The sequence below is a fragment of the Felis catus genome, chromosome B3, assembly GCF_018350175.1.
Source record: "Felis catus isolate Fca126 chromosome B3, F.catus_Fca126_mat1.0, whole genome shotgun sequence".
NCBI classification, from domain to species: Eukaryota; Metazoa; Chordata; class Mammalia; order Carnivora; family Felidae; genus Felis; species Felis catus.
Window position 1 is genome coordinate 142,546,099 of NC_058373.1, and position 27,993 is coordinate 142,574,091.

The window sequence follows — 27,993 nt, forward strand, 5'->3', positions numbered from 1 at the left end:
GTCCCCACCCCGCAGAGCCTACGGTCTGGAGGGAGGCACACAGTGAACACGGAACAGGTTCCTCGACGAGGCGAGTGCATGACAGGGCTGTGACGTGGGTCCCCGCCCAAGGCCTCCCCCTCACCAGACAAGCCCTTCACCGAGCTGGCCTGCTCGAGCCTCGCCTCCCCCTTGGCCCCCGCTGGCCTTCCGGACATGCTGGGGCGGCTCTGTCCCACTGACCCTCACCCGTTCCTGAGCCCTATCCTGGCCAAGCCCGGGTCCCCCAGCGCCCTGGCCCCTGGCTCCCGCCCCTCCTTGCCCCCGGACACACCTCTGACCCCGAAGTCACAGCAGACGCCCAGACCCGCCACCGGAGCCACCACGCCTCCCCCCATCTCTGCCACTCTGGCTCTGTTGAGTCTGCAGACAACTTCGCTTTGCCCGGGCTGATGGTCAGGGCCCTGGTCGGCACCCTCCCTGCACCTCTCAGGCTGAATTTCCTCCCTGCCAGGCCACACGGGGGGCTCCCCCGCCCCCCGCATCCACCCGTCCACCGGCCTCTCCGCCCCGTGGCCCACCTCACGCACAGCGCGTTCAATGCTGACCCTCCCTGCCCTCCGTGTTCCCCACCCCCAAGAAGAGCATAGCCACCCTCAGTCCCCAGTCAGACTCCGAGAAGCCACGGTGACCCCTCCTTGCCCCTTGCCCCTCACCCCTCACAGCTGGTACCCAAGTCCCGGTGATCAGCTACTCAGAAGCTTTGGACATGTCCCCTCCTCAGCCTGGTCCAGAAAGGTGCCGGGCCGGGCGTCCCGGGTCTGCGGCCACCTGGGTGGTACCACTGCCTTCCCCTCCCGGGACACTGACCCGAGCCCTGCCTGCCCTCCGCCTCGGTCTCCGTGGCTATAAAACAGGGATGTGTGCACCCACCCAGGGGGCGCTCGGGCTGTCCCTGTGGTCCGTGCGCTACCCCGGGTCATCAGATGCCAGAGGCGAGTACCATGTGGGTGCGCGGCTTCCAGGCTACTGGGAATCTGGGGGGTTGCTCGGGGCCCCGGGGTTCAGTAGCCCCTGCTTCCCCCTGAGCACAAAGCTGGCTTAGGGGGCCCTGGCATCTGGAAGCAGCCCCGTAGCAGGTGCACGGGGAGGGTGTGGAAGTCCTTTGTGATCAGACCAGCCAGTGCCATGCCCCCCGGGGAAGGGCCACCCCTCCCAGGTTGGGAGCTCGGGAAACCCTACTCAGACTGGAGCCTGGCGAGGCCCCTCGCTTTGACCTGCAAGTTGGTGAATTAAATCAGGACGTGGGGGTGTGGGTGGCTGAGTGGGGGGTTCCTGCTTCCTCCTGGCCCACGGGGAGCCCCTGCGAGTGCTTTCTGGCCTCTCCGGGAGGAATGACGGGAGTGCTCGGGGCAGGCCTCCTCCGCGGCGCAGTCCCGGCCTGCCTTCCACCAGGAGCCCTCCTGGACCCTCGGGGGAGACTTGAGCCCAAGGACAGAGCCCTTGGCTGGGGCAGGAGGTGTGGGATGGGGGGCGTCGAGGGCCTCGCCTCTGAGGTGGGTGGCACGGGATGGTGTGGTGAGGATGTGCGCGTTCCCCTTCTGTCTCGGGCGGGTGGACGCAGACACGGGAGGGACGTCTGGGGACAGACGCGGAGACACCAAGGAACCGGGGAGACAACAGGTATGTTACCTGTCCCAGAGCGAGGGCGAGGACCTGGCCAGTCGGCCCTGCAGGATGCGGGGCTGCCCGAGGCACGAGGGCACCCAGGGGCTGCGCAGCCTGTAGGCGAAGAGGACAGAGCCGCTCAGCGCGGGGGCGGGGGCCACGCCAGGCCCACCGTGGGCACAGACACAGAGAGATGTGGAGCCCGCCCCCGCCCACACCGGACAGGAACACTCCTTATTGGCAGCAAGGTGTCAGGGCAGGGGTGCGGGAACCAGCGTGGGGGCGCCCAGCCCGCGTAACTGCCGGCCCCTGAGCTGCCTGAGCTCGGCGGTGGCACCGTGTGCCGCCAGTGGCAGGGTCCCCGTCTGCAAGCCTGCCTCAAAGGCTCAGCTTCAGAGGAGAGTCGTGGGGGGCAGGGGCCCTACCGCTCTGGGCTCCCATCTGGCAGGACCCACTGGTTGGAGGCCCTAGGAGGCAAGGACAGGGGAGGGACAGTGTGATGCCCGTCGCTGCTGGGACACTGTGATGGGCTCGTGTGTGGACAGGGGAGGCGCATCTCAGAGGCTGAGGGACCCGGCAGAAGTTAGGGGTCCAGGGCAGGGCCCACCTCACCCTCCCTGGGACCCCTTGTCACCCCACTCTGCCCGTGGCCTGTCTGGATCTGGCAGTGGGGGGACTGGAAGGGAACAGAATCCGCTGGGTGGGTGTGAGAGGGGGGGACCCAGGTCTGCCTGGCCCTGCTGGGGTCGCACCCGGCTGGGGGCCACTGGAGAGTCATCAGAGCCCCCACCAAGGCTGCTTGGGAGCCTCCCCCCAGTGCAGTCTCTCCAGGGACGCCCTGGTGGCCTTGTGGGCCCCAGAGCCAAAGCGGACATCTGATCATAGGAAGCAGCCCCAGAAATCAGGCTCCAAAAAAATGCTTAGAGACACGGGGGTTAAGAGAATGCGCGGTATAATCCCATTTAAAAATATCTGTATACCGATATCCACAGAAAGCAAAGTAGGGAAAGACATGTTAACGGTGTTACAGGTGGGTGGTGGGATTCTGAGTAATTTGAAAATTTTCTTCTATATTTTCCCAGATTTGTCACCTTTCCTATGGTGAGGATGAAAAAGCAGAAAAGAATTTACTAAGGATAAAATTTTGCAAACCGCCCCCCCCCTCCAAAAAAAAAAGGTTTTAAGTGCTGACTTGACAGGCTGAGGTGGACGCGTGGGGGGAAGCTCGCGGCCCTGGGCTGTGCTCTGCGCACCGGTCACCGCTTCCGTGAGCCCCCGTTTCCTCATCTGTAAGACGGGCTGCCCTTGGCCCCGTCTCCTGAGCTGCGGAGGAGGGGCGGCGGGCAGGGCACTGGCCTGGTCTCTGGGTGGACGGGACCCTGAAATTCCAGCCCCAGCCTCTGCCCTTCGCCAACGACCCCCATGCTGCTGAGTGAGCAGAGCAGGGCAGGACGGGCCAGCGCCCCGGGGAGCACCCAGAAACCGCCGGTCTGCGGTTGGGAAAATGGGAGTCCAGAGAGGCTAAGCAGGTCTCCCAAGACGGCACAGCCAGTCTAGGCCGTGGGTGAGATAAACAGCCCCCGCTGGCCTCTCCTGGGGCCGCCACCCCTCCTGGGCACCCGTGAGAAAGAACAGCAGTGGGGAGCGGGGCGCCGGGCCTGCGGCAGGATGGCCGTCCCTGCCCACGGGCCTGCCAAGGAGAGACGGCGGAAGAGGCCGTTAGCTGTCTCCCACTCGGCTCTCCTGGCCGGCCGGCGGCTGTCAACAGGGCCAGTGACTGCCCCCGGCGGGAGCCCGCACGGCAGAGCCTCGGCCCCAGGGATGACCAGACACGGTGTCACCCCTAGCTGGGCACACGAGGCCACCTTCCCAGCCTCGCTGGCAGAAGGGCCTGGTGACTGCCGAGCCGACAGGCGGACAGAGAGTTGGCCCCGGCTGCTGGAGCCGACCTGCCTTGCCGATCCTGGGCTCCCCTCGGGGCTGCGGGTGTCCTCACGTGGGGAACAGCTGCCCCTGCCCCTGTGTGTCTCTCAAGACGAGATGGGCCTGGGGGGCAGCCTGGACCCTGGGCGGGGGCAGCTGGGAGGGGCAGGACGTTAGCGATGGCTGCCTGCTCTCCCAGGGAGCGGCTGGCTCGGGGAGCTGGTGGCGAAGGGTGGCCGGGCCAGCTTTGCCCGCCTCGTCTCAGTCTGGGAGGGACGCCGCCATCACCCCCACCGTACAGATGCGGATGGCTGCGGGCACCGGAGTCTGCCTCTGACCTGGTCCAGGGTGGAGGGAGGGGGAGGAAGGGGGCCAGGGCCGTGCCTGGCCACACCTGAGCCCCGCACAGCAGGCCCTTCCTCCTCTCCATTCCTGTCTGATTCCCCCAGATGTGGCCACCCTCACACCTACAGTCCCGGCAGCTGTCCCCGGGAACGTCCTTGCTTCCCTTCCCTGAGTCCCCAGGTCCCCTTCATTTTCTTGTGGGGCTCTGTTCAAATGCCGCCTCTGCTGGGAAGCCTTTCTTGGTTCCTTCTCCATGAAGCTTCCCTCTCTTCCCTCGCCCGTCCCCCGTCAGGCTCAGACTGCCCCTCCTCTATCACTCAGGGCCACCTGGGGCCCCGGCCCGGGCTCTTTGCCCTCTCTGTTCCCCTTGATGTCTATGGCACCGTGGGCCGCGCTGGGCATGGGGGGAGGGGCACAAGAGCTCCGGGAGCCCTGGGGGGCCAGGAGAAAACCCCTCCCTGCTCCACGGCGCTGACAAGGTTACGCGGTCAGGTGCGCCGTGGTGGGCCGGTGACACCCGTCCCTGGTGGGCCGAGGCCTGTGGTGGGGAGGTGGGGCCGGGCGGGAGGTTGACGGAGGATGCGCCTCGGCTGCGTGAGTCACGGCCTTGCCAGCTCCCGGATGCCGTGAGCCTTTGGGTCCCCGTGTCCCCGCGGCACGCCCTTCCCCCCCACCAGGACAGCCTGTCTTCTGGGCTCGGAGAGCTCAGGCCCCACCCAGCAGTCACGCTCCAGCAGCACCAAGCAGTTCACATGCTGTAGGCAGCTTCTCATCTTGGTGACTTTGTCCCCGTGTCCCCTCTGCCAGGATCGCGCTGACTCCCTCCCGCTCTGGTTTAACTCCTCCATACCCGGGGCCTGGTGGCGGGGACCCCGACACCCCGGCCGCCCCAGCTGGCCCCGGGGCAGGGATCGGTCGTGGCCAAGCGCCCGTCTCGGGCGTCACAGGGGCTGAGTCGGCTTCCTGCGTGTCACCAAGCGGTGGTGCCTGGGGCCTCCCGCTCCGCCCGTGCCCCCTGCGTTCCCACCTCCCCCCAGCAGCCAGATGGCTCATCAGGAGACCCGGCTACACCACGTGCCGCCTCTGGTCAAACTCCCCCATGATCGTGCGCCCCAAGTCCCGGCCCCGTGCCCCCGGAGTCACCACTGCCCGGCCCCTGGCTCACCTTGGCCAAGCATCGGCCTAAGCCCTCCCTGCCTGCCTCAGGGCCTTGGTACTTGCTGGTCCCTCGGCCAGAGACATTCTCTCCCAGCTCTTTCCAGGCCCACCCCTCCTCTGCCTCAGGCCCCTGCGCCCCGGGACAGCCTGCCCTCCCCGCTCTGCCTGGTTCCCAAGGGGGCAGCGACCTGGGTGCCTGTCTGCTACTCTGCGGGACTAGCCTCCCTTGCTCGCCCTTTCCCAGAGAGGCCTCCCGTCGGCTCCTTGGGACCCCCGTGTGAAACTCGGGATGTCCCGCACGGACTCCGGGGCGGCTCCTTGGGACCCGCGGGATGTGGGTGTCCCACGTGGACACCGGGGCGAGTCCCCGAAGGAGGCTTTGTGCACGCGCCTTCCACGGGAGAAGCCAGAGATGATCCCTACGGGACCCCGTGTCCCCTCTCCCACCTCGGAGACCCTCATGTGCTCCAGCCCGTGCCGTGTTCAGCGGCCACCACTTTTCTGCCTGTCACAGAAGAGCCTTTCCTCTGTTCCTCTTGACCTCGATGGTCGCCTTGCCAATTCCACCCTCCCCGTCCTAGGGGGAGCCCACCCTGGCCGGATCAGCCAGCACCCCCAGAGCCTCCCGGGGGCCCGCCCTGCCCCAGGTGCGCGCATCTAGTCCCAGGCCACCCCACAGACTGTAAGGGAGGTGCGCACTATGCCCATTTTACAGATGGGGAAACTGAGATTCATGAAAATCAAGGCACGGGGTACCTCTGAGGTCACACAGCCCTGCTGGGGTTCAATGCCAGGTCAACTGTTCTTTCCCCAATGTTGAGATGACAGATTTTAATGCAAACTGCAGAACTTTACATTTTTCATCGAACCACCTCTGCTACAGTGTGGTCATGACTGGGCGCAGCCGTCCCCCCATCAGGGCCCGTGAGGGCTGACCGTGGCCGGCCTGAGGGAGGCAGGAGTTGGAGGCGAAGAGGCGAGGCGACCTGAGCGGGGCCAAAGGAGGTGGGTGGGCCTGGAGCCCCACGGGGCGGGGCCATCTAGCTTCCCCTGGGGTCCTTGAGTCTCTCCCCGGAGGAAAAGAGCTCAGGCACTGGCCGGGACTGCTCTGTGACTCTGTGACCGCCCAGCAGGGCCCTCAGCCGACCCCTGCAGCAAGGACACCAGCAGCACCACGTGCATGGAGATGGGGACCTTAGGCCAGGCTGTCACCACGGCCACCAAGCTGTTGTGCAAAAGTCCCGAGGAAGGTCATATGCGCAGGTGCGTGTGTGTGCCGATGCGTATGTTCTGGGGGAGGGGACTGTCACAGCGCCGAGCTGGGGGCCTCCGGCCAGGAGGGGTCACCAGCTCAAGCCGGGAGGCGTAGAGACTCCTGGAACTCAACACCTGCCCGGTCCTACCCTCTGTCGGCGGCCCCTTGACGGAGGTCGTCTAGTGGAACCAGCCATCCTCCCCGCTTCCCCATGGGCCCTGGTGACATGGCTGTTCCAATGCCCTCTCCTGCCCGGAGTCGGAGACACGGCAGGAGCGCTTCGGTCCTCCTCACCTTATCAGGTGGCCGCAGCGCTGCTCCCGCCTCCCGCCCTCTCTGCCAAGGCAGAGCCACGTGCCGGGAGCTGGCAGTGCGGCCTGGTGAACCCACGCGGCTGGGCAGACCCAGGTGTGCCCAGGGCTGGGGCACGGCAGGGTGACCCGGGCGAGTGCACGGAGCAGCTTCAGGGTCACCCCTGAGCCTTTGCGTACGCTGCCCTTCCTGCCTAGCACATCCTCTCCCCGCTGTTTGGTTCAGTCTATTCACCTCCTCCAGGAAGGCCTCTTGGACACCGGGTCAGAAGCCCTCTTTGCTATCCTGTTCTCAGCCTCATGGGGCAGGGGGTGCCATGGGGGTCCAGGGGCTGTGTCTGCCCCTCCTCCTCAGGGTCCCAGAGCTGGTGCAGGGCAGGTGCAACGTAAGGCCTGACAGCCACGTGCTGGGGGTGCCCGTGTCTCGGGACAGAGCCCTTTCTGGAAAGGCCCACTGGGAGAAAGCCTGAGGCCTCTGGCCCCCAAAGAGGAACAGAGATAAACAGCAGGGCTCTGGGAGCCTGCGTAGGGCTGGCTAGCAGTCCTCAGCAACCCCTCAGTCCCCACTCTGTGCCCATCATGGCCACTGCCGTCCACACTGGTCCTCGTCAGACCTGGGTTGTAAACAAAGCACCCGGCCCGGAGTGGCCACCTGACCGGAAGTGTCACACGGTAGGCCAAACCCAGGCCTCCCGATGCCCAGTGTGGGGCTCCGTCGGCCCCTTCCAGCCACGGGGGCCTATGGAGAGGCAGCGGACAGAGGGCAGCGGGCCTCGGGAGGCGAGGCAGGCTGGGACAGGGGACTGTCGGCGGCGGGGAACGCGGCCGGCACGCGGAAGTGCACAACCAACCCTAGCTGTGACAATGGTGGGGGGTGGGGTGACACTGTGGGAGGCCTGAGCTCCAGGCGCAGGGAGGGAGGCCCCGGCCCAGCTCCCACACCCACCGGGACACCCCACTTGCCGACTCGCAGCTCACCACCGGGACGCCCCCCCTCCACCCACTCCCCGCTTCCCGCAGCCCCTCGCCCATTTCGTCCCCACGCGCTACCCTCCACGTCCCCTCCCCGTCTCTCCCTTCCCAGTACAAGCGTGAGGGCCAAACCCCAACCCGGTCGGGGGCCCCCTCCCCCACGGATAGCAGGAAATCACACAGCTGGGTGACCAGCCTCGCTCTCTGTTCGGTCCACAGAATGACCCGGGTCTCGTCACGGTCCCTGTTCGCCCCCTTCCCCACCCACCTGAGACAAGGCTTCACCCCCCTTCTCTCTGCTCAACCGCCCGGCACCTCCCCGCCCCCCGCCCCACTCGCAGCCGACGCCCTGTTTCCTTCTCCGCGGAGGAAACAGAGCCGCCCCAAGGGGACTTCCCCAGATGTCACTACCAGGCGTGCCCACCTACCAGCATCTGCCCGGACACCCGGCGCTGCCCGCCTGTTACTCCAGACACCCCGCCAGGCAGCCCTCCGCCCACTCCAGGCGTGGCTCCCGAGCAGCCACCTTCCCCCTCTCTTGCGGATCGTTCTCTCCGGCGCCCCCGAGAGTTACGAGTTACGTTTCCCACGCTGAGAACGACCCTCTCTTGACCCTCCGGGTACCTCCCCCTCCTCTGCTCCCTGGGGACGCTGTGTGTCCTCACTCGCCACCTGCCAGGACCAACGCCCACCTGGCTCCCGCCTGTCCCTTCGCAGTCCTCACGTGACCTGAGCGCCGGGCAACCGGAGGCCTGGCGGACCCCTCTGCCTCCCGCAAGTGCCTCTGTCTCAAAGGTCCGGAGGTGATAACAGCCGGGTGGGGGTGGGGTGGGGGGGAAGGTACATTCTGGAGGTGAGCTGGCCAGAGCCCAAGCCCGGGGGGCAAGGACAGACTAGGGGGTGGCCGGGGACAAGCAGGCAGAAGGCCCGCTGCCCTACCTGCAGGCCAAGTGTCCGGTCCCTTCCCTCAGGGCACAGGAGCCCCGGAGGCACTTCAGAGCAGGACGGCTTGGGCCTGGGGATGTCCCTCCAGCGGGTGAGCCAGCAAGGGGAGCCCTGAGGAGGCTGTCCCAGGAGGGGTGGGTCTAGAAGGCTCTAGAAGCCTTCTGGGTCTTTCCTAACACCCAGCTGGGCACTGTTGGTCGTCCACTCTTCTGTCGGCCTCCCCGTCTAGACTGGGAGACCTGGAAGACGGGGCCATTCACACCTTAGCCCTGGACCCCTCCCCTGCCCCAAGGCCACACCCACCCTCCACCCGGAGTCAGTGTTCAGGGGGCTTCCTAGAGAGATGGGTGGACCGAATGACCATGGGGTCGGCCCCAGAGCCGACGAGGGGCTCCCAAATTATCCTCCCGGCACCCGGCACCCTGCCCCGGGGCCCAGGTGAGAAGGCACCGCCGCTCAGCACTTCGATGACCAGGTTCGTGGCCGCCCCCCAAGAAACCCACGCTGGCTGCGCTGATTTGACCGCCCCACCGGCTGGGTCGCCGCAGCAGACACGGGGACACAGCGATCGGATCACCGGGAGGGCCTGTTTTCTGGGCCCCAAGAAGGCAATCAGGGCTGCAGGTAGCTTCTCGGTGGCCCAGATCGGGGGTTGTGGGCGGCCGGCCCTAACCCTGCACCCCTTCCCCGTCCCCCTAACTCCGCCAGGCCACCCCGCCCCACTCTCACCTCCCCACCTGCCCCCGCGCCTCCCCACACCCACATGAGACGGTGCCACGGGCCAAACCCAGTCTGGAAGCGAAGGACTGGGGCCAGGACGGCGCACTTCAGCCACTGGGCCAGGAGGAGGCCACCTTTCTGGGCTGCAGTTTCCCCATCTGGAATCAAAACCCAAAGGGGCACTGTGACCGCGGTGACCTCCTCCTAGAAACTTCTCCCTGAAATCCCGCCCCCCCGCGGTCACGCAACCACCCAGAGACACCTTCTGCATGCTACTGGCCTTTTCTCGCTCAATCCGCACCTCCCTGGGGGGGGGTGGGGGGTGGGGGTGCCCAACGTACAAAGCAATCGGGGCCTGGGGACAAAGGCCTCTTTCAAGGGCACCCCTCTAGTAATGGCTGGTAAGCACGGGAGCCAGGAGTGGACCCCTCCCAGGATGGCCTCCCCTCTCGGGGGCGGCCCCTCCAGACATCACTGCAGCCCCAGCCCTCACCCTCCCCTGCTCCCGACTCTGAAATTCTCTCATGATCCTGACTCAATCTAGGGCTGCCGGCCACCTCCCCTGCTCCCCTCGGCCGGGTCCTCGTCTCCACAGTGGGAATGATGTCACCGGTTTGAAGGCTGGTGAAACAGGACAGCTGAGACCGCCTAAGGCACGGGCAGGCAGTTAACAGCCAGACCGTTAACCGTGTGCCGAGATCCAGGGTAACAATCTCAGCCTCAAAACAACCTTCTAACGTAGGTGCTATTCTCAGTGTGCCCACTTTACAGATGCACACACTGAGGACCGGAGAGGTTCAGAAACCTGTCTAAGGCCACACAGCCAGTAAGTGAAAGAGCTGGGATTCAAGCCCAGGTGAGTCTACCTTCTTAATCATACTTCATCAGGGAGGCCTTCCAGAGGAGCAGGGACTCAGATGTGCTGTGAGGACAGGAGACTTAGAAGGGCAGGGCAGGAGAAGAGAGAACAGTCTGCGTGGAGGGTCTCTTTGTAGCACCCTGAATCCCAAAGGGAGAAAGCAAAGCAAGGCAGTCATTCACATCATAGTAAGAATTAGCCCATAAGTCTTCCTCCACTAGGGTCAGGTTTAGAAGTGCGGCAGAGAGCCTTGGAGGACCCCACGTAGGGAGGGACTAGGCCTGCTGGGTGGGGTGCAGGAGACAAGAGGTGGACGGTAGGGGTTGTGGAGGGAAGGGACAAGAAAACCCAACAATAATCCTGGAGGCGTCGAGTCGGTTCCAGCAGGTGGCCAGTCTCCGGGAAACCTCTTCAAGAGCTGGCAGGCTCCAGACCACAATGCCAGTCACTCTTCCAACCCCAGTAGCACCCACCGCATGCCCACCTTGCCCCGAGAACGGCGACGCCCTCCAGGAAGCACCCAAAGCAGGAAAGCCCCAAAGCGCAGGGGCGCCCCAGGCCCACGGGTGACAGCAGCCTGTGCGTCCCCGAACCTGCTCTCCCCCCCGCGGCTGGCCCCGTCTCTGGTGACAGCAGCTGCAACCTTTGCTCGGGCCCAGCAGGCGGGAGTTGTCCTGGATGCCCCCCTTCCCTCACACCCCTTCTCCGACCCATCGGGAGGCCCCGTCCGCTCTCCTCCCGAATACACCAGAATCCTCTGCCCGCCTCCGCGGCCCCTGCCCCCTCCCGGCCATCATCACAACTCTCCCGGTCCCCGCCCTGCCCCCGGCCTGGCGTCCCAGCCCTGCCGCTCGGTCCACACTAAACCCGACCACACCGTGGCTCCGCTCGCAAGCCCTCCGCAGCCCCCCCGCACCCCGAGTCCCCGTCTGTCCCCCTCGCCTCCCCAGCCTCCTCGTCACCGTGCTCGGCCACTCTGGCCGCGGGTCAGCTCCCTCCTCGGCACCTTCCCACCTGCTCTCCCTCTGCCCGGAGCTCTTTCTCCCAAACGGGCACGTGGTGGCCCTTCACCCACGCAGGCCTTCACCCCGGTGTCCCCTTCCCGGAAGCCCTTCCCAGGCCGTGCTGCCACCCCCCCACCCCCAGCACACTCACTGCCCTTCTGTTCCTGGGGGGGGGGTTTGGACCCCATAGCACTGGTCACTGTGAGGTTTATTTTGACAAGCTTTCTGTCTCCCCTAAAGAGGAGAGTTTTTTCGGTCACTGCTGTATCCCCAGTGCCTACAATAGCCTCCAGCAAACAGTGGGTGCTCAATAAATATTTGTCAAGCGTGCGATCAATGGGCAAATGAGATCAACGGTGACAACCTACAGGGCCAAGGCAGTGGGGCCTCCCAGGTGAGAGAAAGGGTCCCTGAGGGGGACGTGGAGGGAGACAGGACAGGCCACCACCAAGTGACCAGCAGGGGGGTGCCCAGCGGTGCCCAGCCGTGCCAAGGGGGCCCGGGTGCCACACAGGAGTTTGGGTCTTCTGGGGGGGCCGGTGGAAGCCTAGAGCTGTCGGCGATGCGTCCACAGCTCTGGGCTTCAAGAAGGGTGCTGGTGTGGCCCAGAGGAGAGGGCACCGGAAGGGAGGTAGGAAGCCTGCTTGTCTGAGCGGACACGTGTGGCGGGGGCACAGAGGGAGGGCTGCACCGTTTGGTCCAAACACAGACGGGACTCCTCCCACCCGGCCCTGTCTGGATGCTGGGGGAGGCTGTGGTCTTCCCGGCCCCAGAGACCCAGACAAGTCCCTTTCTGCCTCTGGCCTCCGTTTCCCCAGAGCCCTCCAGCTCTGTGGTCCCTCACGGCTGGGAGGGAGGGAGGCCGAACACACCAGGAAGGTCAGAGCTCAGGCCCCGCGTGAGGAAGGTGCCCCACCTTCGCGCCTGCCTCCACGAGCCACTCTCGCACCCGCCCCCAGGCTTTTGCCCATGCTGGTCCCCCGGCCAGGAGCCCCGTCTGTCCGCACCCACTCATTTCAGTCGAGTGGCTTCCTCTCTGAGCAAGGCCCTCCCCACCCCCACCGACCATCTCTTCCATCAGAGGCTCTCACAGCCTGGGTGGCACGGTCGGTGAAATATCCGACCCTTGATCTCGGCTCAGGTCCCCATCTCATGGTTCGGTGAGTTTGAGCCCTGCATCAGGCTCCGTGCTGACAGCGCGGAGCCTGCTTGGGATTCTGTCTCTCCTTCTCTCCGGCCCTCCCCAGCTTGTGCGCTCTCTCTTCTCTCTCTCTCAAAATAAATAAGTAAACTTTAAAAAATTTAAAAATTCAACAACAACAACAACAACACTACTCCCTGGGGCGCCTGGGTGGCTCAGTCAGTTGGGCGGCTGACTTCAGCTCAGGTCACGATCTCCCGGCTTGTGGGTTCGAGCCCCACGTCGGGCCCTGTGCTGACAGCTCAGAGCCTGGAGCCTGCTTCGGATTCTGTGTCTCCCTCTCTCTGCCCCTCCCTCTGCTCATGTTCTGTCTCTCAAAAAAAAAAAAAAAAAAAAAAAATTAAAAACACTACTCCCTGAGGGCTGGGCACAAGTGCTCCCCAGTGCTCTTCCTGGGGTGCCAAGGGGAGTGGCCCCCTTCTAGGGCACCGTGAGTGGCGAATGGCTGGCTGCCCCACTCCTCCCTGCTTGCCACAGCACAGTCTCATTCAAAAGCATTTATTGAGTACCTACTACATGTCACCCCTAAGCCCTGGGGGTCAGCAGTGGACTGCCATTCTGGGCAGGGGGTGGGGGGCCGACAGATCATAAACAAGATAAGGGAATAAAGCAAAGTGCTAGTCAGGGGGCGGGCAGGGTGGCAGGGAACATCAAAGCAGAGAAGGGGCAGGGTGGGGGGTTAAAATTATACATGGAATGAGTGGTCAGGAAAGCCGTCCCCGCCCCCACCGCAGTGACATTTGAAAAAGATGTGAAAGAAGGGGAGGCAGGAGTCTGTGGATATCTGGGGAAGGACATTCCAGTAGACAGGAACGGCCTGTGCAAAGGCCCCGGGGCAGGAGCGTGTCTGATGTGTTTGAGGAACAACAAGGAGGCCAGGTAGCTCCAAGGGAAACCAGCGAGGGGAGAGGAGGTCAGTGTGGTTTGACGTTCGGACACGACCTGATGTCTGCCTCTATCTCCGGGGTGTCAGCCTGGTGTTTCCCCAGAGGATCCCCAGCGCGGAGCACCCTGTCTGGCACGGGCAGAGCCACAACGAGTACAAGTCACACGAGGGGATCAATGAGTGTAGGCCTGCACACGGGGGTGTCCCCGTGCAAAAAGCTGTAACCAAAACGTAACGCCAACAGAATTAAAAGCAGGAACTCGCGTTCATCGGAGGCCCCTTTTACCGGCGGGAAGCGAGCGGCCGCAGGGAAGTGATCCGCACACGCGTGAACCGCAAGGGCCGGCTGGACACCCACAAACCCCGTAAGACACTCTGATGGGAAGGCACGCGCACAACTTGCGGAAGAGGAAACCCCAGCGAGCAGCGATCCGCGGAGGGGTGATCGGCGCCACCCCAAGAAACCGTGCCCCCCACCTGACGACGCCAAGACGCCGTGGTGACGCAGGGCCTCCCGCGTAGGGCGGGCAGTGACCAGAGAGCGCCGCGCACCGTGTGGCCTTGACTCCTCCCCGACCACGTGCGCGCGCCCTGTGTCTCCCGCGGTTCGGCTCCGGGGCGACAGGAGCCGCTCCCCATGCACACGCGGGCCCCCGCACACCTGGACCGGACCGTCCGCAGCAGCTCACGCCACAGTGCTCTCGGCCAATGAACAGACCGCAGCGACTTCACGCACAAATGCCGCGACCCGAGACAGCCAGCCGCGGCTACCCGCCCCCTCCCCCCCCCCCCCCCCCCCCCCGCAAACGCGACGCTGGGGCGAAACGAGGCCAGCCTGCAAGGCACAGGCTGAAAGCCTGCATGTGCGTGAGGGTCTCCACCCGGCAGAACAAAACGATGTCAGTCGGGGATGCTCTTAGGTGGCCAAATCACGAAGAAAACAAAGAGCCGCTTATCACAAAAGCCAGGGGCCTGGGGACCTCGGGGAGGGGGGGGGGGAAGCCGTGGTGGGGGAGGAGGGGTCTCGGGGCGCCCCTGGAGGGCTGGCAGCCTTCCTGTTCTTGACCTGGGTGGTGGTCGTCCGAAACTTAATCTCCAAACCGCAGAGATCTGTATCACTTTTTCTACAGCTCATCAGGTTCACAACTTCGAAACAGTCCAGCGGGGGCGGGGGCGGGGGGTTGGTGGACGCATAAGGGGAAGAACTCTGGCTTCCTGAGAACCTTCTCCATCCCAGGTGCCCTGTGGCGGCTGACCCACTTTCCTCCACGACAGAGGGGACGGGAGCCCACGCAGAGGAGAGGGCTTGCCCAGAGGCCTGCGGCAGACAAAGTGGCCGCGGCAGGAGTGAAGGCAGAGGGGACCCTGTGCGGAGAGAAGCAAAGGGGCGGATTAATTTGAGGATTAGCAGCTGTGCTCTGCACACGGCCGGCCAGGCTGGCCTCGCTAATATCCACAAATAGTTGAGTGTCCCCAGAAGAGTCGCTCAAGCAGTCAGAGGCAGGGAAGCTAAGTGAGCAAGGGCAGGGCCCACGCGAGGCCGGATTAGAGGTAGCCAGACCTGGGGGAGCACTGCGGTGGGCCGGGCCCTGCAGGCGCTGGGGCTGGAAAGGTCGAGGGGTCAGAGCCAGGCTCTGCCGGAAGGGGCTCCCGTCCGGGACACGCTGGAGGACGCTCCATCGGCCTGCATTCCCCTCCCCTCGCCTGTTTGCCCGGACACATCCTCGCTTCCTCGGGCCTCTGTGGCCTTTGCGCCTCTTGGAAGGCCTGACTGGTCTATCCTCCTTGCAAATTCCTATTCATTCTTTGAGCCTTGGCTCAAGCGTCCCCGCTTCCAGGAAGCCCTCCCTGATATCCCAAGTCAGTGACCCTGGCCTGGCATCCCTGGGAGGATCTGCTGATGGGGCTGTGTCCTTGCCTGCTCTGGGCGGTGGCCCTGGGTCTTACTCGGTCTCAGCCCCCAGTGCGGGACTTGGTACACAGAAGGAGAATGACTCTCCCCCCCCCCCCACCCCAGGGATGAGGGGCAAAAGTGTCACAAAAGCCCCAGAGGGAAGGTGACAGGGAGAAGAAAGAGTCTGTCATGTGGACAAGAAGGCCAGTGAAAGTTCATTCTAGGCAGAGAGAACAGCACAGGCAAGGGCAGGAGCGTGTGACAGTTCGTTTGGGCCTGGGAGGGGAGACTTCAGCATGATGGGTGGTGAGCAGGGGGAGTCAGCAGAGGGGCTGGGGCGAGGCGAGCCCGGCTGTGCACCTGCCCACAAAGGGAGCCACTGAGGGTCAAACGGACACCGTCCTTTTGCTCACTCGTCACATATTTCCTGGACCCCCCCACGAGCCAGGCTTGGTCCCAGGCACCTGGGTAGGGGTGCGCTGGACGGGGCAAAGCATCTGCCGTCTAGGAGCTCAGTTCGGCTCCCCAGGCCCGGCCTGCAATGTACAGAAACTGCCCTCTAGGGGCATGGGGGCAGGGGACGGGTGGCGCACAGGGCTGGGCCATGGGGCCATTCCTCTGGACACCCCAAGACCCCTTCAGTTGGACCACCAATGCATCTTCTCCCGCCTGGGGGACCCACCACAGTGTGGACTGGATGCCCCACGATGAACCTCCACCCGGCCTGTGGGTCACGTCTCAGGTGGGGCACATCATTCTCCCAACAGCCCTGCAAGGTGGGGGTGATTAGGACATCCACTTCACAGATGGGAAAACTGAGGCCGGAGACTTGGATCTGAGAGGCTCCAGACCCCAGGACCTACCACCCCTGCTGACCAACTTCCCCTACATCCCTCCGGGCCTCTTGGTCCTAGACGCCCAGCACTACCTGCGGGACAGAACCGCATGGGGGCAGCCCCTGCACCTGCTGGGAAGGAAGGGTCTGGAAAGGTCCTTGAGGCAGCTCTGAGAACACTAATGGGGTGAGAAGAAGAGAGGGGGTAGAACCCTCCCCGGTTCTGGGATGCTATGCTGGGTCCTGGCCCCACGGGACCCCCATTCCCACAAGCTCCAAAAGTCCGCCTCTGCTGAAAGCCCGAGTGGCCCAGAGCAGCCCAGCGGCCCAGGCCCTGGCAACTGCCACTGGCCTCTGGGACTCAGCCCGGGGAAGCCCTCGGCCCATCTGGCAAAGCCATGCCTGATGCCCTTACACTGCCCAGGTGGCTCACCTGTCCACTTGACTCACCTGCCCACCTGCGTCCCCAACCCGGCTGGGCCATGTCTCTGTCCCCACTGCCCAGCACACAGGGGTGGGTGCTCAAGAACCTTGGCTGGGCACGGAGGGGGAGAGAAAGAGAACCACGGAAGGGACCCTCCCTCCCCCCCCCCCCCACCCCTGCCAGCTGGTCTTGCTACGAAGACCCCCACGAAGGCTACCTTCTTCTCAAGTCTCAGCTGGGCAAAGCGGTAGCCCCTTCTTCCCAGGAACCCTTCCCGGGTGGGGACACTGGTGAGACGACGGCCAGTGTGGGGTATCTGTGTGGCCACAGCCAGGTTTGCTTGCCCCTTGGGCCTCTCCAGCGCCCCCTGGACCTTGGCCATGACAAAGCGGGCCTGGCTGCACGTCAGATTTTGGGTCTGAGCTCCTAGGACCTGAGAGATTGGACCCTTCCTCCCAGCCCAGGACAAGTGGGTCCTTGCCCCATGGGACTCACAGGAGAGGGCTGCACTCCAGCTCAGTGGCCAGGAGATGGCCCCGCTCTGAACAGCCAGTCCCGAGCCACCGTGTGAGACCCCCGGGGCACTCACGGAAGAACTCACCCACAGCATTAAGGGTCAGCTGGGAAGGCCCCGGGTCTCCTTGCCCTAGACCCAGGGCCATGTTCTGGAACAAGCCTGGGCTGGCAGGTCCCTGACCCTCAGGGGATGGGTGTCCCGGCCGCAAGGAGCGTCCCCGTGGATGCCCGATTCTGGCCTTGGGAGGAGGGGGAGGGGGAGGGGTCGCGAGACCCTCCGGACTTTGGAGCCGGTGCCGAAACCCAGCAGCCAGAGCCGGGCCTGCTGCCCACACGACGCCTCGGCTCAGACTCCGGAAGGAAAACACAGGAGGGGTGTTCCCAAAGTGGGGGTCAGGGTGGCCAAGGGAAGTCGCGGAGGAAGTCGTGAATATTCAAATCGGCTGATTCCCCGGGCCTGCCGCGGAGGGAGCCCGGTGGAGTCCGCGGCGGCTCAAAGTTGAGCACCCCGAGGGAGGCCGCGGGGGACGCTCCCCAGACTCGCGGGATTCCCCCAAAATGGCTCCAAGACGCGCCTGCCTCGCCCGGCCGGCCGCGAGGACTCCATCCCCCACCCCCGCCCCCACGAGGCAGAAACTTAAAAGCTCAGAACCAGGCAACTGTCAGCCGGGGGGGTTGGGGGGTGGGGTGGGGTGGTGGCGGACCAGCCGGCGCGGGGACCCGGCGCGACCCGCAGGAGCGGAAACCCGGAGGGTCCCGCGGGGTGGAGTGGGGGAGGGGTGGGGGGGGGACAGCCGGGAGTCCGGGGCGGGGCACGGGCCGGGGTGGGGGGGGCGCGCGCGCGCGCAGGTCCTCGCGGCGTACCGCCCCCCCCCCCCCAGCCGCGGCGGCCCCGGCCGGGCGGAGGAGCCCCCCGCGAGGGGCTCCCCGTCGTGTCGCCGCGCGCAGTCCCGCACCGCACACCGCACACCCGGCCCGCCGGGGCGGCCCGGGCGGAGCCCTCCCCCTGCCCTCCCGGGCGCCCCCACCCCGACCCGGCCCCGCGCGAGCCGCGGCTCGGAGGACGCTGCACTCACCTGAGTTTCTCCATGTCTGCGGCAGAGGCCTGCGAGAAACCAAACGAGAGGGTCAGCAGGCAGGAGGCGTGCGCTCCGCGGCCGCGCCGGGCGGCGCCGGGCACAGCGGGCACCGGGCGGGCGCGGCGGCGGGGCACCCCGCGCCGCTCGCTCGGCGGCAGAGCCCGGCCAGCGCGCCCCCAGCCCCCGTCCCCGGTCCCCGAGACTCGGGGGGGAGGGGGTGGTGCGCCGGGCCGCGGCCGAGTAACAGGTGAGCCCGCCCGGGCCGCCGCGCTCCCCGCCACCGAGTTACGCCCCCCCCCGGGGGGGAAGAAGGGGCTGGCCCGGGGCGATCCCGGGCTCGCCCGGAGAAGGGGGGCCCGGCCCGGCCGCGTTAACTCTCCCGTGGCCGCGGCCCCCGCTGCTTACCGTCCCCCCCCCACCCTACCGCCCGCACCCCCCGCCCCGCCCGTTAACCCTTGCAGCCCCGCGCTCCCTCCCGGAGGAAGCCGAGCCCGCAATCGCAGAATCTCCGAGTCGGAGAATGTTCGAATCCGGGAACTGGGAGCCATACGGGGTTGCAGAACCCGACACTCACACGATCCGAGGGCGATGGCATTTGGGACCTCGGACTCCTCAGTCAGAGACCCCGCTGCCCTCAGGTTCTGGGGTTCCGGGCCTGGCTCGCCCCTCCCGGGCCCGAGGGATTAACCCCTGCGCGTCCGGCTCGCCGGCGGGGCTCCCTGCCGGGCTTGCGCAGACCCGCCCGCGCGCGGCTCGGAGACCCTCCCTGCCTAGCCCCGAGCAGCCGGGCAGCCCCTCTGTGCGCCGGGCGGGGAGACCCTCCCGCCGCCGTTAACCCTGCGGGCGCCGGCGAGCGACGGGGACCGCGAGCGGCCCGGGCGGGATCGCACTTCCTGCGCGGAGCGGGGGGCGCGGGGCGGGCTCTCCATCGCCCGGGAGAGGCCGCTCCCGGGGGCTTTCCCCCGTCTTTCCGCGCCACGGCCGGCATTAAAGGGGGGCGCGGGGCTGAGCCCAGGGACCACGCGACACACCTGGGAAGACTGATGACTGCCCATCCCGGCCCCTCGCTCCGGGCGCCGCCGCCGCGTCCGCCGGGAGCGCGCTCCGCTCCGGTCCGGGCCCCACGCCGCCTCCCCCACCGCCCCGCCGGGCGAGGGCGCAGCCCGGCCGACTGCGCCGAGCTAGGAGGCCCGGCCCGGGGGCCTCGGCCAGGCTCGGCCGCCGGCTCCCCGGGTGCTCGGGCAGGCCCTCCCGGGACTCCGCCGGCCTGTTTCCTCACCTGCGAGCCGGGGTTGGGGGCAGGGGGAGGCGGACGGAGCGCTCTGCTGCCCTTCTGCACCCGCGGGCTGCGGAGGGGCTGGGCGGGGGAAGGAATTTTAGAAGAAAAGGATCCGCGAGGGCCCCGGATTGGCCGCCAGACACAATCCTCACTCGAAAAGTTGTCGGAGACCACGAGCCCAGACCCCCCTCTGAATACCCTCGTCCCCTAAGACAGAAAGAATTGGCCGCCGGGCCAGTGGCTCTCGCGAAGCCCCCTGTCTGCCCCAGGCCCACCTTTCCCAGGTCCCCATCACCGCGCTCAGCACACTAGATCCCGGCATACAGCAGGCGCTCAATAAACACGGACACTGCATGCCTCGCTCCTACACCAGCCTTTTCCTGCCTCCTCCCTCTGGCAGTGAGTTCCAGGCAGGCGTCCCGTCCCTTCGCCAGGGCACCCCCAGCACCCAGCAGGCCTGGCCTCCACAGGGCCCGCGCAGGGGTGGGAGGAGCCGGGCTTTCTCAGGGTCAGCCCCAACCAGGTTCATACCCAACCCAAAAAGTCCAAGCGTTCCTGCATCCACCGACGCTGTTCCCCACATTCATTAGCTCCGGGCCAAGTTCTAGTGGTGGGAGGGGGCAGCCAATGAGGGGAGCCCTGCCCTCTGGGGGCTAATGGTTGAGAAGTGATCCCGCGCCCCCTGTCCAGGGAGTCCCCCCTAGGCAGAATGGCAAAGATGATCCAGGCCCTCCCACCCCCACGGCCCACACACGCCTTCCACGTTCATGGCGCTGGCCATTTCCTGCTCAGGGCGGCCCTGCCTGCCGGGGAAGCAGTCACTCCCATTTCACAGACAGGGGAAAGCAAAGCCCAGAGATGAGCCCGGGCCAGGCCTGGAAACCAGCCCTCACACAGAGAGGTCTTCTCCCCCCAAAGGCTAGGGACAGTTCCTCATATGTCTCTAGTTGCCTCAATCACTCACAGTCAATGACCTGCCTGGGAGTTTGTCTCAAATTAATAAGAATGCATTAAAATTTAATTTTAAAAATCTAGCATTAATTATTTATATGGAATGTTTCAGCTCTTCTAAAAGGTCTGGGAATTTCCCAGGAAGGGACACTGAGGAGAGGCTGCTGAGTCGCCCTGGTGGCAGGGGGCAGGCTGGCAGAGGAAGAGATGGGGTGCAGCCTGGCACCTACCCGGGCAGCCCCTTCCTTCACTCCGCTATTCCAGACCCTGAAGCCTGGCCCTGACCCTTCCCCGATGTCTCAAATTCTCTCCAGACCCAGCGCGTGTGCCCTCACCCTTAAAGGTTGCCTCCTCCAGGCAGCCCTCCGTGGAGACCCGGTGGCGTTGTTTGGTTCAGGCCTCCATACCAGATGTGTGCTCCCTGGGGCAGGGCCTTTCCCAGTTGTGTCCCAGGGCTAGCCTGGCACCTCCCCCGGGGGTTGGGAGCTGGCACAAAGCTTTGAATGCACACGTGATGCGTGGTCACAGCAGTATGTGGTTAGGGAGCAGGGGGAGCAGCCGGGCTGGCCCTGTGGGGAGGCGCTGTGCCTTGGCAATGGTCTTGGTGTTGAGGCCAGAAGTCCCATGTCCAAGTCGTGACTCTGCAGTTCGTCACCACGAGATCTGGGGATGTTCCCGACATGCCCATTTTAGAGATCAGAAAAGCAAGGCCAGAGCACGAAACGGCTTGTTCAGAGTCGCCCAAAGTTAGCCGAGGCCTGCCTGGGGGCTTGGGTGGAGGAGAACGGAAGCCACTGCCTGGGTCTCCTCCGTTATAGGAGGAGGGCAGGGATGGTTGGGGACCATGAGTATGGGGAGACTGTGGGAGGTCCAGGGTCCCCAGTGTGAGACACCCCCAGGGCCCCTCTGGCCCCTCCAGTGCTCTTCCCTGGGCCCTCCCACACTCAGGGCCCCATGTCTCTTGTGCTGCAGCACGCTGTGACCTTGTCACTGTCTGCCCGAAACTCTCCCCTTGTCCCCTCCTGGTGGTCTGGTCCCGCAGCCGCCTTCATTTCCCCAAAACAGCACATGAGCCCAGCTTGTCGGCCACGGGTCCTTGCCCCCCAGCCCAGCTGCTCTCTGGGCTCTTCCCCGGGCGGGTCTGCCCCGCCGGCCTAGAAAGCCCCTCCCCCCACACCCTGAGCCCCACTCTGAGCCGCCTGCCAACCGCCACCTCCTCCTGCCCCTGCGACCTTCCCTTACACCCTGCACAACTCTGAGCTTCCGGAGGGCCACCCCGGGCAGAAACGGGCCCGTCCATCCTGTAGCCGGCCTGTCGCTGCCAGTGCAGCCTTCAGCCCCGTTGCAGAAATCAATCCCATTTAATCCTCAAAGTGGCTTCACGAGGGGGGCTCACAGACCCCCCTTTACAAATGCAGGAACAGAGGGTCCAAGAGACAAAGCCCTGCCGCTTGCGTGTGGTTCCTTCCACAGCCGCCACCCTCCCAGCGGCGCCTCGGCAAGGTGCCTGGCGCACAGTAGGGACTCTCAGGAGGCGAGGGAGGAAGGCAAGTCTGCCTCTGACCTCAGCCCCCTGATCTGTCCCGTACTTGGCACATGCAGACCACACTGATCAGCAAGCTCACCCAGCTGGCTCCTGCCTCAGGGCCTTTGCACTTCTTTCCTCCTCCTGGAATGCTCTGCCCCAGATCTTGCATGGCCAGTGCCTTCTTTCTCTGACCACCCATCTGAAGTAGCCCCTTACCCACCAAAGACCCTCTCATCACACCGGTCTCTCTGGACCCCTCCTCCTCGGTCACTTGCCTGCCCTGCCCCTGCCCCACCAACACCCCTACGGCAGGGCCTCTAATGACAAGCGGTGATGCCCGAACCAGTGCATTTGCTCTTAATCCCCAGGCAGACGGACCTGCCACACAGCCTGCGCTCCTTCCTGCTCTCCTGGCCCCCGCCATTCCTCACCACCCCCAAGCTGGGCAGCACCCGAGCCCAAGGACACGGCGGCACAGGGTCCTGCCCCAGGCGCCCCTCTGAGGGTGTGGGTCCTCCCTCTCCAAGCCCCCCTCCAAATCCTCTGTTCCCGAAACTACAGAGAAGGAAAGTGAGTCCCCGTCTGGGGACAGGTCCGCTTGGTGCTGAGAGCCAGGCCTGGGACACACGGAGCCTGGGTTCCGGCCCCAGAAGCCAGCTCTGACTCCGACTCCTCCTGTGACCCTGGGCCGGTCCCTGCCCTCGCCTGGGGCCGGGAGCTGGCCTCTCGGACCCTGACACTAGTGCTCCAACCCTGGGGCCTCCTTAAACCCACTCGGGGCTCTGGCTTCCTCAATTTCCCCTTTATCTTGCTCCCTGACTTCACCCGCAGGGGAGAAAACAAGCTGAAGGATGTGGAGGCCAGAGGGATAAGGCCTGGCGCGGGGGCCACAAACCCCGGCGTGACAAAGACAGGGGTCACCCACCTCCCACGGATGAAGACTTGGGCCCCCGACGCAGCTGCGTGACCTCTGACAAGTCTCTCGAATTCTCTGAGCTCAATCCCTTATCCGGGGAGGATGGAAAAATTGCGAAGGGCACTGTGAGCGACCAGGCAGCCAGGTATAGGGGACTGTCTTGGGGATGGGGCTCCTCTGGAGAGCCTTTTAATTTAATTTAATCATTTGGGGCGGACGGCCTTCTGAGATGCTTTACACCCCTTCTTGACTTCTTGCACTCATTCAACAAACATTCACCGTGTGCCCTGTTCTAGCGGACTCGGCAGAGAACAAACCAGAGGGGGGTTCTGTGTCCTCTAGGTGCTGATGTTCTGATATTTGCGGGCCGGAGGCAGATGGCTCCGGAGGTCAGCACAGCGCCCCTGCTGGCCCAGTGTCTGATGGGACAAGTCCGCTGAGGAGGGAAGGCTGAGGGAGGTCAAGGTGAATTGTGAGCCACGACTGGGGAGCCGGTGGGAGCAGCAGGCCCTGGGCGCGGGGCGCCTGGTGAGTCTGGAAGCATCTGGTCAGCAGTGGGAGCAGGGGGCAGGGGTCTCGCGGGCCATAGTCAGGACGAGCCGGTGGGAAGCCCCGCTGGGCCAACAGAGGACTGTCCGAGAGGCTGCCGGGAGGAGGGGGCACAGAAGGGCAAGTGCAGGGCTCCAGGAGCCCAGCTGGAGGCGCCACCGGCCCAAATCCAGGCCTGTGGGGAGGGGGTGGGGGTGGGAGAGGTGCCCAGAGGGCCTGAGCAGGTGGAAGGGGTGGGGGGGAACATGGAGGGCCCAGGTCCTGGGGGGGGGAGTGGCCGGCGAGGAGGCAGCACTGGAGAGGCGGCCAAGGACACCAAGAAGGAGCAGAGGGAGCTAGGATGAGGGTGGGGGTTCCAGGAGTCATGGGGGGGGGGGGGACAGTGCTCACAGACCGGGTCCCTCAGCATCCCACTCAGGGCTGGCCTGTGCCGGGGACGCAGCAGGTCACCTTAGGCGCAGGACCGAGGTGAGCCGCGTGCTGTCCTGTCCTCACCTGATGGGGTGGAGAGGGGTGGGCGCTTGCCAGAGGTCACCCAGCAGGTTGGGGAGGGGAACTCGGGCCCTAGCTTGGTGCTGCTGTCCCCAGATGGGGCCGGGAGCGTCCCTGTCCCTGGTGCTGGACGGAGGGCCGCCCCGCCCTACCTCCCACCCCGCCCGCCTTCCTTCTTCCTTCGGCTGGGCTCCGTGTTGCCTCAGGCAGGGCCTCGGGTTCCCAGCCGTGTGCGGCTGCAAGCTGGCCTCCAGAGCTAAATCTGGCTTACCAGCATGTTGTATTTGGCCTGCAAGAGGTTTTAAAAATTTTTTAAAAAACATTTGAGCCAACATTTAAAAATTGGGAGAGTTTACATTTTAAATTCCATATTTTTGGCTTCTACTGAAAATTTGCAAGATCTGGCAACTCCGGCCCACATTCCCACGTGGCAACAGTTGGGGAGCTAGGAAGCAGCTCCCCCCACCCCCAAGAGGCACCTCGGGGGGGCTCCCCCGCTGGGGAGAGGCGCCATCCACACCTAACGGACCCGGCAGCTTAACTTGGGGAGACTGAGGCCCGGAGTCTGGAATGACTTGTCTGGGTCGCTCAGTGGGAAAGCCCCTGGGACAGGATCTGGGGACTCCCAGGCCTGGTAGCAGGGGTCTGGTTACAACCCCACCTGGGCTCCTTCAGAGCCCCAGCCTGCCTCTCCTTCCATGACCCTGACCCTGACCCTGACTCTGGCCCTCCCACTCTCGTCTTCCGACCACAGGAAATGCCTGGCTTAAGTCACTCATACTGTCACTCGGGCCCGGGGACAGTGAGAAGAGGAGGTCTCAGAGACCTTCCGCAGGAGCTGCTTGCTTGCTAGACAATGAAGGGGAGCAGCAGGGTCACCCACGGCCACTCACCAGACGGGACAGAGGCAGGACTAAAATCCAGGGCCCTCCCCTGGTTTATAGCTCCCTCCCTGAAGGTGTTAATGGTGAAACCTCCAGGCATTGGCCTCAAAAGGGGGATTTCAGGTTAATGACTGGAGCCCCCCCACCCCCACCCCCACCCTGGCAACAGTTCTGGGGACACAGTCCTGTCCAGGCTGGGAGGGCAGGAGACACACAGCAGAGGAACCGCCATCGCGACCTTCGTCACCATCATCATGCCAGTGACTGAACTCCTACTCTGTGCCAGGCACCCGCACCCATGACCTCTGATCCTCCCGCCCCCACACGCCCGTGAGGACCCGGAGAACTCGGCTCCGTTCTCTGAGCCTGCTCCTGGTCTGTGAAACCGGCTGATCCTGGTACCTCTCTGACCCGCCGATTTTGAGTACTGGATGTGAGGCTGGAGCTGAGGGGTTCGGGGTTCCAGAACAGGTGCTCACCACGCGATATGGCCCTGGGGGTGGGGGTGGGGAGGGCCGATACCGCCCTCCTCCTCCCTTGGGAAGGAACCTCGGCAGGGCCTCAGGATGGAGCCCTGCCTCCTGGCACCCACTGCTGGGCCCCGACAGGTCCCCGCAGCCCTGTGCCACCAGGCGGTCCTGGGAGGCGTGTGTGAAGAGCCTTGAGACAGAACCCTCCAGAGGCCTGGGCGTCACGGAGCTCCCCCGGGGCCCAGTGTCCCCAGAGTGAGGGCTGCGCCGTGTGCAGGGCTCAGAGTGGCGCAGAGGCAGGGGTCCCAGATTGCCAGGCCCTTGTGGAGGAGGTGGGGGTCCCGATGCTTGTCAGGTACCTGTTGGATGCTTTCCCTGTGACAAGGCAAAAGAAAAATCGTGATCACTCCTGCCTTTTCATGGCTGGGGAAGCCAAGGCCCGGAGGGGTGAGGGCGGGTGACCTGTCCAGGTCACCAGCAGCCCGTGGATCCTTGAGCTGGTGCAGCTGGCCCCAAGGCGAGGGCCGGAGGGCTGCAAATGCCAGGACTCACTAGTGGCCTCACTGCTCCCGGCCCTCCCCGGGAGGAAAAGGCAGGTGGCTGGGGGGCAAGAAACACCAAAGAGCAGGGGGGCAGAGGGGGAGGCGAAGTCTGCCTGCGCCCAACCCTGACTCCTCCGCGTGGCCTCTCTGAGACTCAGTTTCCTCTTCTGGATGCGGGGAGCCTAATGATGGCACCAACCTCCTGGGGGTGCACCGAGGCCTGGGATCAAGAGTTAGAACACGCAGAATTTTGTTTTTAAAGGAACCTCTCCCTGTAGAGACGCCATCCTAGGACGGGCCTGGCTGCGAGCTCCGCCAACCTGGCCCTGCGGCCCCCACTTGGGTCCTGTGCCCGGAGAAGTCAGGATGGGGCCGTGTCCTCAAGAGCCCATAAAAGCCCCTCTGGCCCCAGGGGACACGGACGGTTTGGGGGACAGAGGTCGGCACCAAGGTGGGCGTGCAAGTGCACGGGCACTGCTCTGCACAACTCGGTCCCCCGGTCAGCTAAGTGGGTCTCACATCTTTCCGCCCGTCTGTGAGGCCGGGGTGTCCTGAGTGTCTGCAGGGCGGTGCCGGGTGCTGAGACGGACACCTGCATTTAGATTTGAAGACCTCGGTCCTAGCCCAGACTCCCCACGTGACCTATAAAATGGGGAATTGAGGGGGCGCCTTGGTAGCTCAGTCGGTTGAGCGTCCGACTTCAGTTCAGGTCATGATCTCGCGGTCCGTGAGTTCGAGCCACGCGTCGGGCTCTGGGCTGACGGCTGGGAGCCTGGAGCCTGTTTCCGATTCTGTGTCTCCCCCTCTCTCTGCCCCTCCCCTGCTCAAGCTCTATCTCTCTCTCCCTCTGTCTCAAAAATAAATAAACATTGTAAAAAAAAAAAAAAATGAGGAGCCAAGGGGCGCCTGAGTGGCTTAGTCGGTTGAGTGTCCGACTTCGGCTCAGGTCACGATCTCGCGGTCCGTGAGTTCGAGCCCCGCGTCGGGCTCTGGGCTGACAGCTCGGAGCCTGGAGCTGCTTCGGATTCTGTGTCTCCCTCTGTCTCTGCCTCTCCCCTGCTTGTGTTCTGTCTCTCTCTCTCTCTCAAAAATAAGTAAAAACATTAAAAAAATTTTTAATGGGGAATTAGTGAAAGACACAGACCCATCTATCTTTCCGACAGGATGGTGACATATTCTTGCATGGAGGTGTCTGAGGTTCAAACGTGCAAAGGGATAATCACAAAATCCCGTGGTAAGACACAGAGGGCTCTGCCCATGGGGGGCTGATATCAATACCGTGCCGCACGCGCACTCAGTTCCCAACTCTTCTGCCCGCCCCCGAAGCCAGAAATTTCACCGTAGAGACCCATTCGCTGGGTTCTTAAGGTCTTGCCTGTTACAGATATTATGAAAGCGGCCTGATGAGGGAGCTGGAAGGGGTCAGCGGGGACTCCCGGGGAGAAGGCACATGGAGCAAGGAGGGAGGGGACCGCAGCAGACCTCTGCCAGGCCGCCCGCGGGCGGGGGGGGGGGGGCGCTGAGGCTGAGACTCACCCGGCTTGGAGGCCTCCGGGGGGAGGCGGCTGGGCCTCCACACTTGCTGCTGCCCGCTCGAGACCCACCGGTCTCCACGGTCCGGCCAGCCCCCGCCCTGCTGGCAGCCTCGGGGGCCGCCTCTGGGGAGAGCGGAGGGCTCAGGGCCAGGGTCTTCTCCGGGGCCGCAGCTCCGGGGAGGGGCTCCTGGGCTGGGCCTGGGTCTCGCTCCCCCGGGGAGGGCTCTGGGCTGCGGCCTCTGGGCCCCCGGAAGGCCTCCAGGGTCCCGGGGTCCAGCACTCGTACGGTGACCTCATCCAGGAACCTGGAGAAGGGCAGCCTGGCCTCCCGTCGGCGGCCCAGCCGGGCCAGGGGGCCCCCGGCGGCCTTGCTGCCCGCGCCTGGGGCCTCTGGGGTGGACAGCAGGGCAGGTGATGCCTGTGTGCCCTCCTGGCCCAGCCGGCCCGCCCAGCCAGGGCAACGCGTCTGGCCCTCGCGGCTCCGGCCCAGAGTGGGACTTGGCTTGCGGCTTCGAAGGTCCCCTCTGCAGGCTTCCTTCCTGGTGGCTTTGGCCCCGGGCTCCAAGAGGGAGCTGCGGCCATCCTGCCTGGGGCTGCTGGGGTCAGGGCCCTGTGCCTGGGAGCTGGCCCCCGAGAGCATCCTCCGTGGTCAGTCCAAGGTCAAGCCTCTCCAAGTACCTCACTAGCCCCACTTCTCTCCTCCCACGGGGCTGGGATCCCCACGCCCTCTTTTGGGAGGGGGTCACGGCCGCCCATCTCCCATTGGCCAGAGCGATCAGCTCAATGCCCGCCTGCCCATCGATCCAGGGATGTCGCGGGGGGGGGGGCTCCCACCCCCTAAATTGATTCTCACTAAGTGGGAGCTGGGCTTCA

General features: G+C 64.9%; 1 protein-coding gene across 11 annotated transcripts in view; it reads right to left on the reverse strand.

Annotated features, from left to right (window-relative positions):
• The window catches only part of BEGAIN (brain enriched guanylate kinase associated), a 44,768-nt gene that overhangs the window by 9,954 nt on the left and 6,821 nt on the right, over positions 1-27,993 (reverse strand). For 2 of the 11 annotated variants that reach the window (XM_045060508.1, XM_045060507.1), the window contains exon 1: positions 1,672-1,761. Coding sequence is in view for 8 of the 11 variants with exons in the window: in XM_023256038.2 (XP_023111806.1) it covers positions 1,672-1,761; positions 17,972-17,985 (104 nt within the window). In the remaining 3 variants the exon portion in view is untranslated. Of the gene's footprint in view, positions 1-1,671; positions 1,762-16,980; positions 17,526-17,971; positions 18,001-18,548; positions 18,811-19,005; positions 19,121-19,528; positions 19,868-27,993 lie in introns of those variants that run through there. The other 9 variants (XM_023256037.2, XM_023256034.2, XM_023256036.2 and 6 more) reach the window with 9 other exon arrangements.